The sequence below is a fragment of the Herpailurus yagouaroundi genome, unplaced genomic scaffold (genome assembly GCF_014898765.1).
Source record: "Herpailurus yagouaroundi ecotype Mexico unplaced genomic scaffold, PumYag 142, whole genome shotgun sequence".
In the NCBI taxonomy this organism is placed as follows: Eukaryota; Metazoa; Chordata; class Mammalia; order Carnivora; family Felidae; genus Herpailurus; species Herpailurus yagouaroundi.
This window is the reverse complement of record NW_024412397.1, coordinates 21,098,839-21,115,819: the sequence shown is the minus strand read 5'-3', so window position 1 is coordinate 21,115,819 and position 16,981 is coordinate 21,098,839. Positions and strand designations below refer to the sequence as shown.

The window sequence follows — 16,981 nt, the reverse complement described above, 5'->3', positions numbered from 1 at the left end:
GCCCTGTTTTAGTCTGGATGGGCTAGGTTTTGCTGCAGTAACAAACAACATGGGTATTACAATGGCTTATGGCAACAAAGATTTATTTCTTGGTCATATTACTTGCCTGTTACAGGTCACCTATAGGCTCGCTTCCCTAATCATTATCCTTATTCTGGGACTCAGGGTAATAGAACTTGGCCTCTTGTAGAACACTGCCATTGAGCATGGCTTGACTTGTCTCAGCATTAAATGCTCTAGCCTCTGAGTGACACACTTCTCTACTCATAACGCTGGCCAGAATGAACCTTATATCGAGGAGGCTGAGAAGAGACAGAGGAAGACAGAAAGTACAATTCTGTTATATGCTAGAAGGGCTTGAGCTGGAACATTTGACAAACAGCACAAATGATTAGTATTTCCATTGTGAAGTGGGGGTCAGTGCCCATCCCAATTTTCAGTAGTGCCCCAGATCTGATAACCAAATTATGACACTAGAGTTTACAAGTTTAAGTCCTCTCTCTATGGCTCATTCTGTAGGCCTGAGATCATCCTGGGTCTCCCCTTGTTTCCCCTGGTTCCCCAATATAGCTGGAAACCTTGTCTTTTTCTTTTTTAGTTCTCATCTCTAAAGACTGGAGTCTCATCTCTCCAGGTGCTAGAATCCTGCTTACCTGTAGGCAAATCATGACATAGATGGCAACGAATGCTCAAACTCCTGATCCTTCTCCAATTGAATTGCACCTGTTGAGAAGTCCTGATATTTTTGTTTGGATTCTCTCATGCTGATCATTTGCCTGAACCCCAGACAGAGAGGCAGTCTGCAGAGCTAGTAAGTCATAACTTCTGCCCAGGAATTTCTAAATCTTTGATATTTTGGGTGTAAATCCCACCATCCTCTCACAAGTATTAGCGCCACTCCTTTCTTGCTGCCAGTGAACAACTGTGCTGCCTTCATATATTCTGAGGGATGTCACCAGAGTCTCTGGTCGTATTTTTTTATCCGTTGGAGATTAAGTTTCTAAGTATCTTTCCTTCTCCTCTGTCCCCCCAATTTTTTTCAGCATCTAATGTGACAGTGAATATAGCAAATATTTAATAACCATTTCTTGGGTGGATGAATGGGAGCCACAAACTTATCTCAGGGCTCATCAGGAAAATGGGGTAATGATACTTAATTCAGGAGGATATTAGGAGGATTAGATAAGATCAGTGTGATATGCACTAGGAGAGGTGCCCCTTCACAAGAAATGTTAATAATTTAATAACCAGATGTGGCTGAATTGGAAGCCACCTAGGTGTGGAGTAGTGGCCATTTAGTGTCCCCAGTGACATGGATGAAATGTTTATTTCTTTACCACTCATCAGTATCTGAGCTACCCTCCTCAGCCTTCTCTTGATGTGAAGGAAAAATAACCCCTGAATTTCTTTAAGTTGTTTCCTACAGGGCGGGGCAGGAGAGGAAGCTTCTTGAACAAATATGCAGATAGTTTTTAGTTTGTTCATTTTCCCACTTTGATCATTTTTTTTTTTTGCAGTCTTAGCATCAGTTTGATTTTGACTTGATGCTTGAAAATTTCTTTTATAATACTATTTTGAATAATTATCAAGTTAAAATTAATAGGAAATGAAAATCTAAATACTGTACTGAATGAAGTCTTTTAAATGTGGTATCTGTTTGGTTATCATTTTGGCCATTCAGCACCGAATGAACTATAATCATGACCTGGCCTAAAAAAAATTATTAAGATGAGACAGCTGGAGCCATCATATTGGTCGTCATCACACTGAGAAACCGAAACAGAAATATGAAAGTATTTTGATTAGAATCAAATTGTAGTGACATTTCAGTCATGGAAGTGTCTGAAATGGGTAACTTGATCAATACATTAATTTTGCTGTGAGCCTAAAGACTTGAGCGTGGTTCATTTTATAACAGATGGTGTTTAACAGGCTCTGCATTCTTTGGGCTAAAACAATTTGCTGGTTGTTAAAGGACTGTAGACCACTCTCAATTAATATAGATAGACCTGCACATTCTTTTGGCTTAAAATTCTGCAGACATCAAAGAGCTTCAGTAGGAGATGCTCAGCATACCAGGGAGAGTTACCTGTGTTTCTTTGCACATTGTAATCACCCAGGTGCAAGAACACAATGTGTTCTTTGGAAATAGAGAAAGTTTGAATTTTATACTGAAAATCTGTACCCAATAAGCTTGTTATTCATTCTTACCTTGGCTTTTGCAACTGTTAATTAACGATAGTGAGGGTAGAACCTTGATACTGTTTTGTCAGTGACTTCTTGATATGTAATGTGGAATTTTATCTGCTTAATGTTTATAGAACTCCACTGAACTATCTAAATATGTGTGTCTTAGTACCGCAATGCCACACTAGCTTAAAATTTTTTTTATGTTTGTTTACTTTTGAAACAGAGAGAGAGAGAGAGAGAGAGAACGCGCACGCGCACGTGCATGAGTGGGGGAGGGGCAGAGAGAGAGGAAGATACAGAATCTGAAGCAGGCTCCAGGCTCTGAGCTGTCAGCACAGACAGTGGGGCTCGAACTCATGGACCATGAGATCATGACCTGAGCCAAAGTTGGACGCTTAACTGACTGAGCCATCCAGGCATCCCAAGCCACACTAGCTTTGTTAAAAACTCAAGTAACATATGTGTTTTATTCAACTGAAGTATGTGTTCACTAGAGATATTAAATTTATTTTTAAATTCATTGGCTTATTGAGTGGTTATGTTTAGTACTAGTGAATCTTCTCATTCACATGGATTCCTTATAGCTTAAGTGACCACATGTCCTAGTTTGCATGGAACAGTGTTGTCTCTGTTCAGTTAAATTATTGATATTGCTTCCTTTTGCTCTCAAAAGTATTTTGGTTTGGAGTGTTAAATTATATGAGCGCTCTACATGTACACTCTCAGAAGCCACTGTTTCACTGGCTTGGGTTCAGCATGGAGTATAAAGCACTGCCTCCCACTCCTTCTTAGAACAAAACCGTCCCCTAGATTTTTCACACCTTTTATGTCCTGCAGATTCCAGGGCCATTTTACTTTGCTTCTGCGGATGCCATGGACACTTATAGCTAAAGGAAGCATTTATAAGAGACCTTTAGAAATTATCAAAAAAGTGTTTTAATACATAATATATGTTTTACTATATTCCAGGAGGGCAAGAATTTTGAGTCTTTTATTCTCCATTGAACACTCAGCACATGACACATGCTTGGGTATAGTAGAGACTCAGTAGTGATTGTTGAATGAATGAGCAATTGAAACTCACCCCTTTTTTAATTTAAGAAAACTGAGGTTCCTTCACACACACGCTTTTCTTCCTAAAGATATGAAGATACCCCATGATCACCTTGGGATCATTGTTTGGTAAATTACTTTTCAAATATTGTTTGATAAGGATTACTTGACATTTGGCCAGAAAGTCAGACTCCCAGATCCTGTCCCTGCAAGTCTTGTTTAGTCAGTCTTAGATGGTTCTGGGTCTAGAACAGGCATCCCTTCTAGGATCCTTTCCGACTCCAGGTCTTTGAAATGTCTGTTTACTTGTTTTCAAAAAGACATTTGCTTGACTTCCTGGGAGGCTGTCCATTTTTCTATGAAGTTCCTGTTAATAAGCTAGTTATGGAGGGGTTATCAGACCAAAAGGAAACCAGGTGGCACCATGCAGTTGGTTGCATCATTTTCCCTCTCTGGACACAAATCTCCTCACCTTTAGAATGACATGGCTGGGAGTCCCTGGGTGGCTCAGTTGGTTGGGTGTCTGACTCTTGATCTTGGTTCAGGTCATGATCTCATGGTTCGTGGGTTTGAGCCCCACATTGGTCTCTGTGCTGATAGCACAGAGCCTGCTTGAGATTCTCGATCTCTCCCCCTTTCTCTGCCCCTCCCCACTCTCTTTCTCTCTCAAAATAAATAAGTTTTTAAAAATATTTTAAAAAATGATAAGGCTGAACTTACAAGATCTCTCAGACCTCTTGCTGCTCTATTATCGAGTAATTGTTATCTTTAAACCTGACATAATCTGTCAGATAAAAAGTGCTATGTGAGACATTTCAACAACAAAAAAATGAGTACTTTGTTGCTTTGTTTACAAGAACTTTTCTATGGATTAGTTACTACTGGAGTTATTTGTAGATTTTTAGTTTTTTAAAGCACTATTCTTCACAAACAACTTTCTGTACCAATTTTATTTGGGATTCTCTGGATACGTGTGTTGGGAACTGACTGATAACTTTGCATTTGAGGATAAAAATTACTGATCTCTTGCCAGTTGTGTTTTAGATCTTGCCAAAGATACTTCTACAATAAGAAAACAAGTCCTTTACGTTTGAGTATAATTTGTAAAAGTTAGAAGAGCCTGTTACTAAATTATAAGCAGAATCAGAAGTAATCTTCTAGGTAAACTATGCCAGATAGTTCCCACAGAAGGGAAGAGAAGGGACCCCGTTGAAAACATTTACAGAGATTTGTTCATCAGATCAACTATATTCAATTAGGGTTTAAGGAAGTATAAACCAAGTTGGATTGATTTTTTTTTTCCAGAAGCAGAGAGAATGGATTGGAAAAATTCAGAGCTCGGGAGAGACCTGTGAAGGTCAAGACTTGAAGACCAGTGGGTCCTGAGTGCCTAAAAGTTGCCGCCAATAAGAGGAGAAAGACGTTCACTTCTTGTTAGTAAAGAAACAATGGCACCATTCACTTATTTCGGAGTTCTGTCTGGAGCTGTTCGTGAAGTCAGAAGGAAGAGTTCTGTGGAAGATACGATAGAAGAGAGAATTGTATGGTTGCTCTTTCTACTAGATGGGCTGCCTGGTGGAGTAGAACCGAGAGCGTAATTATACAGGTGGATTTTCTTGCATTCTTACGTAATTGCTTAACACCCCACTTCTTCCTTTGAGGTGGATCCCTTATAAAGAAGAATGATTTGTTATTTAGTCTAATCCACACTGGCAGTGATGTCTCACAGTGGATTTAATATTAATCAACTTAATTATTTCTCAAGGTTGCAGGTATAAAGGGCAGTGAACAGGCAGAAAAATGTTTCTGGTAGCTTGTGACACCGGCAGTTCAAGAATGGACAGAAACCATGGGAAATACATCGTGAATGTCGAACATTCTGAAAACCAGCCGGTGAGTATTGTGGCATCACTGTGATGTGTTCTGATGGCCCAGCGTCTTGTTTCCAATATGTGTACATCTCTAATATTTCTTTATTACAACATGGTTCTTCCCAAAGTGGAATTCTTACAAGTTTTACATGGGAGCCAATTTTTAGCCATATTGTTACTGCTTAGAAAATAAAACATTTCTGCGTATCAGTACATACATGCTTGAGAAATTTATTTTAATATTTATTAATCTAGGATATTGGCAATTTGGGGGTAACAATTTAATACCCTATTTAAATAATCCCTGCAGTTATCATAATTCAAGCGTAAGCCAACAAATCTGCATTTGATTGCATTAACGAGTTATATCTGTTAAATGTGGCATATAGATTTTTGTGTTAACTGCCTAAATGTTTAGTGTCATGTATAGATTTGCCATAGCTCAAAGATTTCTATGTGTCTTTGAATGTCAGTGGTAATCCTATGAGTGAAGTCTAAGCCTGAGCTGCAAACTAGTAAATCTTTCAGATTGGCCTCTTCAATTACTTATGAATTTCTTTTTTTGGTAAAGAACTATATTCAGATGAAATATTTAGAATTCAATTGTATACAATATTATTTGACTATTATTTATGTTTTTAGACAAAATGATTTCATACCGTGTGTTTTATGACTGCCTTTTATGTGACTGTGCATGTCTGAGTAGAGACCTTGATGATAATGGGAACTGCCGTGGAAATGTGCTGAGTGAGATCAGTACAAGTTTGAACGGCCAGTTACATTTTGTGAGGAATAGCATTTTTGTCCCCATGCCCTAACAAGGAAATTACAAGGCAAAGAAATTGTTTTCTAGGTCAGCACTTCCACCCCCTGAAGATGTTCTTCATGGTCCTTCTAGCCTTGCAACTCTCTCCCTGTTGTCTTCATAGTGTCAAGATACTCAGATAAGAAGGTCCTTGGGGTGCCTGGGGGGCTTAGTCCGTTAAGCCACCTTAACTTGATTTCAGCTCAGGTCATGATCTCATGGTTTGTGGGATCGAGCCCGACATGAGACTCTGTGCAGACAAAGGGGAGCTGGTTTGGGAGTCTCTCTCTGTCCCTTCACCCACTCTTGTGTGCTTGTGTACACTCTCACAAAATAAATAAGTAAACTAAAAAAAAAAAAGTCCAATGTTTTTATCTGGAAGCTTGATTGTTTCACTTGCACATTTAGGTTTATGATCCACTTAAAATTCATTTTATATATGGCAGGAAGTAGGATTAAACATTTTTTTCAATATGGAGATTTTTTTTCTGTACAGATAATTGTAAAAATCATCCTGTCTCTACTGAATTGATGCTTTTTTGGTAAATCAAGTGATTTATATTTGTGGGTGTGTTTAAGGACTCTAGTCTGTTCCATTGCTCTATTCGTTCTTGTACCACTACTACACTCTCTTTATTCTTCTAGCTTTATAGCCTTGAAATTTTGTAGTACTTAAACATTGCTCTTCGAGTTATCTTGGCTATTCAAGGTCCTTTGCATTTCTATATAAATTTTTAGAATCTGCTTATTGATTTTTACTAAAAATACTTTTGCAGTTTTGACTGGGAGATTACTGAATCTTCATTTTAATTTGTGAGACTTTATATCTTAATATCTAAATTCTTCGAATCCATGAACATGGTTTATTTTATCTTTTATATTGGTGTTCTTTAATTTTTGTTGGCAATCATTTGAGATTTTAATGTAGAGATTAAGTATTTTTCTTTTTAGATGTATTTCTAGACGTTTTTGTGTTGTCTTAATTTTTTTTTAATGTTTGTTTATTTTTGAGACAGAGGGAGACAGAGTGCGAGTGGGGGAGGGGCAGAGAGAGAGGGAGACACAGAATCTGAAACAGGCTCAAGGCTCGAGCCATCAGCACAGAGACTGACGGGGGGGCTCGAACCCACTAACCGTGAGATCATGACGCTTAACCAACTGAGCCACCCAGGCGCCCCGATTTTTGTGTTGTTTTAAATGGTACATTAAATTCCATTTCAAATGTTTTCTTGCTATTTTACAGAAATCCAATTGATTTTTGTATTCTTACCATGTATCTAGTGACCTCACTAATTCATTTATTCATTACTATTTTCTTTGTAGATTCTTTTGGATTTTCTATAAACACAGTCATGTCATTATTCTTTTTTTTTTTTTTTTTTTAAATTTTAACACATTTTGTTTTCATAACTAAATGCACTGGCTAAGACCTCTGATGTAATACTGGATGGGAGTGGTAAAAGTGGACATCTTGCATTTTTCCCAGATTCAGGGGGAAAGTATGAAATATTTCACCATTAATTATGACATTAGCTTTAGGTTTCATGGAGCTACTGTTTATCATATTATGGAAAGTCCCTTCTATTACTAGCTTGCCCAGAAATTTCATCATAAATGGTCATTAAATTTTTAGAATTTTATACATTTTTGGATTTTATTTACTACTGTTTTCTTTAAGGAATATTTGTACCTATATTTTTGAGAGACTGATCTTCAGAGGATTCAAGATAACTCTTTAGCTTCCTGTTTCCAGAAACCTCAAAGTCTGACAAATGTCCTGAGCGGGGAAACCAGTCTTGTGTTTGTGGTTAAGTCTCTTTCTCCTACAGTGATTTGATCTTCTATTTACTATGATACTGCTGTAGACTTGACTCTGCCTTTCTGTCTCAGACCTCTGGCGTCTGGAGCTATCCTGGAACATTAAAGATACTTTACACTGGGGCTCCTTTATTTTCAAATAGGTCCGGTCAGCCTCACATGAACACCAGAAGTTTTGCTGACTTCTTTTGGCGGTCAGAGCCATAGGCTCATGCTCAGGCTCCACGAATGTCCCCAGAAAAGATGGCCTATGATGTCAGATTCAACTTTGGAAAAGCTGCTTCTTTTAAGTTTTAAATAATCTGACTTCTGTTTTTTCAAAGCTCTTCATTTGTTTGTTTGTTTATTGTAGTGGGAGAAGTGGCTTTTTGCAATTTGCTAAATCCAGAACCTCACTTCACCTCTTCAGATCTTGGTTTTCTCGGAGCGCCTGGGTGGCGCAGTCGGTTAAGCGTCCGACTTCAGCCAGGTCACGATCTCGCGGTCCGTGGGTTCGAGCCCCGCGTCAGGCTCTGGGCTGATGGCTTGGAGCCTGGAGCCTGTTTCCGATTCTGTGTCTCCCTCTCTCTCTGCCCCTCCCCTGTTCATGCTCTGTCTCTCTCTGTCCCAAAAATAAATAAACGTTGAAAAAAAAAATAGATCTTGGTTTTCTCATTTTGAATATAGCCCCAAAGAGTTGTTCTTGATAAGCCTTAAGGTCTCTAGAATTTTCATAGTGGCACTTTTTTTTTAAATATGATTTCCCTACACCAGCTTGCAATGTAATGATATTTAACAAATGTATTAAATGTGAAGAGGATGAGAGATAGTGCGTATTCCTGGATTTTAACCTCAATAATTGTATAAAATAATTAAATTTAACTTAGGATGATGTCACTAGATTTCCATGTTTTGAGAGTAAATATAATGAATGTGTTCTTTTATTCCTTTAATCAGGGTTCACATGATCTTATTTGAATAGATATGTCATGATATTTAACAGTATGATTTATATTTGTCAGAATATACTACTTCAGGCATCAAATACAATAGCTTCTTTTTTTCCCCATTCTTTTCTTTGCACAGTCATTCCTGAACCTAAGAAACCATGAAGCTCACAGATCAGCATGTCAATTTCCAACATCAACCGATGTGACTGGTGATGTAACTGTGACTGGTACTGATTTAACTGGTGCCTGCACTGACACAGGGACCCTTGGACACTCAGCATTTCCAAACAGAGAATTCCAACATTGTCAGGTAATGTTTGGGGCAACACTGTTTCTCTGGGTTATGATGTAACCCATATGATAATTGATCTAATAGTTTGAAGGAGAAACATCCAATCAATTAACATTACTGTTGTTCTTTTGAAAATTTACATCATCTTTTGAACATGTCAAGTCACTGACAGAGAATGCGAAAGACGTAGATTTATGGGGGGTCATCATTTAAGGAGCTAATGATCTTGATAGAACAAAAGAGAGACAATATATAAGGTCAAAGGAAATAAAGCAAAGTTTTGAGGTCCCTTTGTTTGGAGGGCTGAGTAGATGGTGACAGCAACTGCATTGGCAGTGAATAACATTGTAACCCTTGCTCAATGGAATGGAACATGACTTCATCTTGGTTTGGTGTCCAGAAGCAGATTTCCTATATTCCTTACTGTTACTTGTTATTCTCTTTTCTTCACCTTAAGGTCTGAAATTTTCCAGCAAGGGAAGAACTTGATTTTGCTGATGATCTTGGCAATTTGGTTCAGTGCTTTCTAGCTCTGGACTACACCCTTCCTCTGATTAATCCTGCTGTGGAAATAGTTTGAAGAGACCGTGACAAATTAAGAGAGACAAACTCTATGTTAAGAGACATTGTGGAAGAATAATTTTGATGAGAATTATTCAGGGAATATTACTCTGATGATTCAGAGAACTGAGTTACGTTAGTTGCCTTTACTTAGCCACACATGGGAAACAATGTGGAAGTTTAGAATGTTTTTGTAAGAATTCACATAGCCAGTTGGTGGCAATTAATGACACTGGAGCACAGGTCTGAAGTCTGCTTTAGATGAGTTTCCATTAATCTTGTTCCTTTTTTTTTGGCAGATTCAAACAGAAAATTATGGTAATTGCCATTTTTATCTAAGAAACGAGCATAGGCCTTCCTCTCCTTCACCTCTAACTTCCTTTCTAAGGCCTAGATGACATGGGACAGGAGGTACCATTTATCTCTGGGCTCTCTTATTTGGTGCCCTGAATTCCTTTGGCCTTGGTACCCAGTGCCTTTGCACTGCTCCTGATTGCCTAGTAAGCACCACTCACAACACCCAAACTGAGGTTTATCATCTGAAACCGTGTCCCATATTTGGGACATTCAAAAGCTGCTTGGCATGCTCCAGAGGTGTCTATTCTGTTTGCTTCCTTTAGTGATCTATTTTCAGTCATGAGAGAAGGGATAAGAATGGGCTAGTTAGTGAAACCAAATGTTTCTTTGAATATTTAGTAAATGTTAGGAAAATGTTATGCACTCAGTTTTACTATTTACTATTTATATCAACCCTATGAAATAGGTGATGTTATCCATGTGAGGGCATCGAGGCTTTGCATGATAATGCAAATTTCCACATATCTCCATCCATCCAGTGAAAGGTGGCATTAAAATTTAAACCTGAATTTGTTAGACTCCAATGCCTATGCTCTTAATTACTGCAGTGTACTACCTTCTGCAAAAATCTAATTATGGAGGATATTTCTTATTCTAATTTTCTTTTTTTTTTAATTTAATTTTATTCAATTTTTAAAAAGTTTATTTTGAGAGAGACAGAGACAGTATGAGTGGGGGAGGGGGAGAGAGAGAGGGAGAGAGAGAGAATCCCAAGCAGGCTCTGTGCTGCTGGTGCAGAGCCTGACGTGGAGCTCAAACTCATGAAACCATGAGATCATGACCTGAGCTGAAACCAAGAGTCAGATGCTCAACTGACTGAGCCACCCAAGTGCCCCTCTTGTTCTAATTTTCTTAACACATTGAGGTAGATACTATTATCCCCAATTTTGATATAAGTCCAGCTGATAGGCAAATTAAGAAACATGCTCAGAATATTAGAGGTATGGCGTTTAAATTAAAGACTCTCTGATCTCAAGATTTACGTGTTTTACACTACGCAGTGTTTCCTCTACAATAAAAAAGTATGTATGCATGGTACTTTAGAATTTACAAAGTAAATTTACTGATGTTAATCCTTATTCTAATTTTATTATATAAGTTTTTATAGATGAATGAAAGAATAGGGTCACAGAAACAGCTTACCAAATGAAAATAGCTGGTGGTAGCAGAAAGTGGATTTCACAAATGTTTTCAGACTCTGAATTTCATGCTGCCCAATACTAACCTGTGTGAAAAGTTAGCCAGGAAATTGGATAAGGCATTAATTAATGCTGTTAAAGTAGAAGGCTCCACAGCTGACAAATTTAGGAAATGCCCAAAGGGGTAGAAAACTTAATTAGATCTTTGGGGTCCCTCAAGTCACGGTATACAGGAGCCACCAACATGTATAGAGACTTCTTTTGATAGTGGAAAGAAAAAGGAATTTCCAGGAAGACATTTATTTGTTTTCTTACTTTGAGATGCAGATATATGAAAAGAAAGCATGAAAGTCAGTGGAAGTTTCTTTGTTCCTATATTAAACACAGTATAAAGACAAAGTCTTTCCTAAATAAAAACTTAAAATTAAGTCAGTATATATCACTGACACCATTAAGAATAGTATCTTATATTTGTACATCCTTTCAATGAAGTAATCTATATATACAAAGGATTATCGAAGGCATTAGTTTTTCTTGAAACAGCTGGTTTCATTTGCAGTAATTTATTTAAATCCTTTCCAGGTGACACAAAATTTCTTCACCGACTGGTGTCTTTGGAAGATCTTCCTGGCTTGTCTCTTAGCCTGTGCTATAACAACAACAATTGGAGTACTCATAGAGTGCCTGGTGTATAATGGGAAGAATAATAATACCTCCATTGTTATTCAGCTTCCTCAAAACCATGGGACAACCTCATCTACTAGTTCTGAAACTATAGCTCCTACTGTGATAACAGATTCTACCAGCATGTCCGATTCAACTACCATCACTATGACCACTGCTAGCACTTCAAGAGAACCAACTAGTACAAAAACCATTGCTTCTACTGACACTCTCACTGCAACTTCTCCCACTTTTACTGAACTTAAAACGACGGCAGGAACAAGAAATTCAGCTAAACCAAATACCACAATGACTGCCAGCAATGCTACTGAGGCAAAAACAACAAAGACCACTCCTCCTGCTTCTGCTGAACCTGCAGCCACAGCAACAGTCACCGATTCACTTCAACCCACTACCACAAAGATTACCGGCACAACCACTGAGCCTACAACCACCACAGCCACCGCTACTGCCTCTACAGAACCTACAACCACCACAGTCACCAGCACTCTCTCTGTCAAACCCACAATCACCACAGCGGCCACTACCTCATCTGAACTGACTACTACAGAAACTTCCAGCACTAACACTGAGGCTAGAATCACCACAGCTGCCATTATAATGTCTGCGGTACCTACAACCCCCGAGGCCACTGCTATAACTGCTACCAAACCTACCACCTCCAAGGCTACTTCTACAACTTCTACTGAAACTGCTATCACCATGGACCACGACTTCTAACAAGCCTATGACCACCGCAGCTACTATTACAACCTACTGAACCTACAACCACTAGAGCAGTTGCCACCTCATCAGTAGCAACTATCACAACTTCCAGTGGTACCACTGAAGCTATAGCTGCCACAGCCACCACTGTAACTTCTGTGGAACCTGAAACCACCATGGTCACAACTGCAACTTCTATGGAACCTACAACTACAATGGCCGCCATTACAACCACTTCTGAACCTACAATCGCCCAGCCACCACTGTTGTCTCTGCTGAACCTATAACCACCACAACAGCCACCGTGGCATCTGAACCCACTACCACAATAACTGTTAGCACTACCACTAATGCCACCACCACCACAGATACCATCAAAACTTCTCTTGAACCTACAACCACCATGGCCGCCACTATATCTAATGAACCTACAACCAACACAGCTATCACTATTGTCTCTACCAAACTTCACCACCACCACAGCAGGCACCACAGCATATGAACCAACCACCATAGTAACTGCCAGCACTACACTGAAGCTACAACCACCACTGATACCACTACAACTTCTACTGAACCTGTAACCGCCATGGCCACCAATACTGACTCTACCAAACCTACAAAAACCACTATGGCCACCATTTCCTCTGAACTGACTACACAATAACTGCTAGCACTACCACCGAGGCCACAACTAACACAGCCACTACAACTTCTACTGAACCTACAACCACCACGGCCATGACTACAACTTCTACCAAGTTTACAACCCCTACAGCCACCACTGTTGTTTCTACTGAACTTAAAGCCACAACTGCAGCCACCACAGCATCTGAACTGACCACCGCAGTAACTGCCAGCAATACCACTGAGGCTACAACCGCCACGGCCACTGCTACCACTTCTGCCTAACCTACAACCACCACGGCCAACACTACAACATTTACCAAACCTACAACCGCTATGTCCACCACCACTGTTGTCTCTACTGAACCTAGAGCCACCACACCAGCCACCTCAGCATCTGAACTGACTACCACAATAATTGCCAGTACTACCTCCGAGGCCACAACCACCACAGACACCACTATAACTTCTACTGAACCTACAACCACTATGGCCACCACCACAATTTCCACCAAAACCCACAGCCACTACTACTTCTTCCCACAGCCACTAGTACTTCTACGAAACCTATAACCACCATGGCCACCGATGTAACTTCTACTGAGCCTACAACCCCCATGGCCACCACTATAACTTCCTCCGAAGGTACAACCACCACAGCCCTCACCACAACCTCTACCGAACCCACAACTGCCATAGCCACCACTATGTCTCTACTGAACTTACTGCCACAATGTTAGCCACCACTTCATCTGAACGGACCACCACAATAACTGCCAGCACTACCACTGAGGCTACAACCACCACAAATACCAGTATAACTTCTGCTGAACCTGAAACCGCCACAGCCACCACTATAATTTCTACCAAGCTTACAACCGGCAGGGCCACCACTACCATTTCTATTGAACCTACAACCACCAGCCACCACAGCCGTCATTTCATCTGAACTGGCTACCCCAACCGTTGCCAGCACTACCACTGAGGGTACAACTGCCACGGCCACCAGTACCACTTCTACTGAACCTATAATGACTGTAGGCACCACTACAACTTCTACCAAACCTATAATCACCATGGCGCCCACAGTTGTGTCTATTGAGCCTACAACCACCACGGTCACTACTATAATTTCTACCAAACCTACAATCACCATAGCCACCACTACAACCTCTAATGAACCCACAACTGCCACAGCCACCACTATTGCCTCTACCAAACTTAGCACCATAACAGCAGTCACTGTAGCATCTGAACTGACTACCACAGTAACTGCCAGCACTACCACTGAGGCTACAACCACCACTGTAACTTCGACCAAAATTACAACTACCATGGCTACCACTACCACTTCTGCATTTACAACCACCACAGCCACCAATCCTGCCTCTACTCAACCTACAACCACCACTATGGCCACCACATCATCTGAACTGACTACCACCATGACTGCCAGCACTACCCCTGAGGCTACGACCACCATGGTTGCCACTACAACTTCTACTGAACCTGTGACCACCATGGCCACTGTCAGTGCTTCTGCGACACCTATGACCCCCACAGCAGCCACCACTTAATCTTAACCAGCTACTACAATGTCTGCCAGCATGACCACGGAAGCTATAATTAGAACAGCCACCACTGCTACTTCTAACGAACCTATGACCACCACAGTCACCACTACACTTTAGACCACTCTCCTGAACCTACAACCCCAGGAACTGCCGCCACCTCCACTGAACTGCTTCTGCAGTGACTGAGAGTGGTACTACCACAGAGGCTGCAGCCACAACAGCCAGTACTGCTGCCTCGACTGAACCTACAACCACAGCAATAGCCACTGCTTTTACTGAACCCACTGCCACAATGACTGCCGGTACCGCCACCGAGGCTGGAACCACAGTGGCCACCACTGTGGCTTGTATCGAATCTGTAACCACCACAGCAGTCACTGCTTCATCTTGTCATAAGCACAACGGCAACACCTTTTATTCAGCTGAACCCACCACCATAATTCCAAGCATTGTCTTTCAACGGAATGTTTCACCACAACTGCCGTTATCGTTTTGGTTGTGCCCACGGCCATTTCTACCAGGACTGTATTAACTGAATCTATGACTGTTATAACTTTTACTGAAAATTCTGCTATCAGATTACAGTACCAGTTCAGCTCTTTCCAATCTACATTGGCAGTCCCTCCCACCACCACTGAAGGTACAGCTACATAAATCATCCAACAACTTTCAGTAAGATCTGAATCATTCCTGTTTCAAATGGACCTATGATTACCATCAGTTTGACAGGGTTTCTAGGTACTCCTCCTGGCTTCTCGACTGAATTTACACCATTTGCCAGAGCTACCTCCACTTCAATGACTGAATCTAGTCTGTTTTCTGACTCCACTAAAACATCACCTTCGATCTCCACTGCCACCACCTAAGTATAAATAAAATAACTACGCATGCTACCAACTCAACGAACTTTCCCATCACAACACCATAGTGATTTTAGCTGAATGTATGATCTATGACCAACATTACCTGCTAATGGAAAGTACAACCACAAATTTTAAATAATCTATCTCAATACAGCTAGCCATTGCCCCACCCCTTCAAATAAGTCCTTAGCCACAATAATAGCATTACATTAATGAAGCATGCTGGCGCCATAACTTCTACTGAAATTTCATGATAGAAGGCACTGCATCAGTCAGTCTTACAGTCATACTACCATTTCTACGCAAACCGTTTCTACAATTCCATTTCTACTGTATGTACTAATACAACAGACAAAACCTCACCAAACCCTTCAGTACCTTTCACCTGAATCTATAAGCACTATAATTTGTATGGGCATGTTACTCAAACTCTCCATTACTTACTCCTCTGAACTAATGCTGCCGGTATTTCCGGTAAATCCAGTAAGTCACACCATCACTCAGAAATGGCAAATTCATAATGACCTCTTCCATTGCAGCTGTAGTTAGGAGGCCTGCAAATTAAATCCTAACATCCACTATTATCACCCCCACTTCAGAACCTGTATCTATTATTCGTACCATAGGTGGTTCCATGGCCAATAACTGCCAACATATAACAGTTACCAACATACCTACTTCTAACACGAGATTTTCTTAATGACCAGTTCAACTATCATCATAATGATAATGAATTTCACTCCCAAAACATTAATATTATCATTTATTAGACCTGATCATTTAATGTGGAGAGTCTCTATTTTTTTGAATTTTTAGTACAGTTTTCACACAAAGTAAATCCAATGGATGTATTTATGTTGAAAACCTATTATGATTAAATAAAAGGTTACTGTGAGTATAGTCTTTTATTATTCTGAAGTTTTAGTCTTTAATACACAAATTCCATATGTAATAGAGAAAGAACATTCTATATGGTAAGGGTATATTAAATACATTTGTGTATTACATTTTATTTTTAAAATGTTTGTTTTGTGAGAGAGAGCACGCATGTGCCCACCTAAGAGTGGGGAGGGACAGAAAGAGAGGGAGAGAGAGAATCCCAAGCAGGCTCCATGCTGTCAGCATAGAGCCTGTTGTGGGGCTCGATCCCATGAACCTCGAGATCCATGACCTGAGCTGAAATCAAGAATTGGACACTTAACTAACTGAGCCACCCAAGTGCCAGTACCACATTTTCTTTTTAGATTGTGTGAAATTATTTTCCTTTGATTTTCTCTTTATTTAAAAAATTTATGTTAGAGCACAGCAGGAGAGGGGCAGAGAGAGACAGAGGGAATTGTAGCACGCTCCATGCTTAGTGCAGAGACTCACATGGGGCGCAGTCTCATGAACCATGAGATCATGACCTGAGTCGAAATCAAGAATCGGACCCTTAACTCACTAAGCCACCCAGGTGCCCCTCATTTTCTATGAAATCATTTTGGTTTTTAAGGAATATTAACAGATGTGTTAT

The 16,981-nt window shown here is 40.1% G+C and overlaps 1 protein-coding gene across 1 annotated transcript; it reads left to right on the top strand.

The window, feature by feature from the left end:
* The first annotated feature begins 603 nt into the window (after positions 1–603).
* Positions 604–16,363, top strand: LOC121032906 (dynactin-associated protein-like). Its single transcript, XM_040478777.1, has 5 exons — positions 604–811; positions 4,549–4,849; positions 5,009–5,136; positions 8,803–8,976; positions 11,598–16,363. The coding sequence occupies exons 3-5, from the start codon at positions 5,044–5,046 to the stop codon at positions 12,417–12,419; spliced, it is 1,089 nt and encodes a 362-aa protein (XP_040334711.1). The 5' UTR covers positions 604–811; positions 4,549–4,849; positions 5,009–5,043; the 3' UTR covers positions 12,420–16,363.
* The last annotated feature ends 618 nt before the right edge of the window (positions 16,364–16,981 follow it).

Bases quoted from the DNA above. Each gene is read 5' to 3' on its own strand.
- LOC121032906 (XM_040478777.1), top strand. From the start codon at position 5,044: ATGTTTCTGGTAGCTTGTGACACCGGCAGTTCAAGAATGGACAGAAAC. The intron at 5,137-8,802 runs GTGAGTATTGTG...TTCTTTGCACAG, and splicing joins AACATTCTGAAAACCAGCCG to TCATTCCTGAACCTAAGAAA. The intron at 8,977-11,597 runs GTAATGTTTGGG...AATCCTTTCCAG, and splicing joins GAGAATTCCAACATTGTCAG to GTGACACAAAATTTCTTCAC.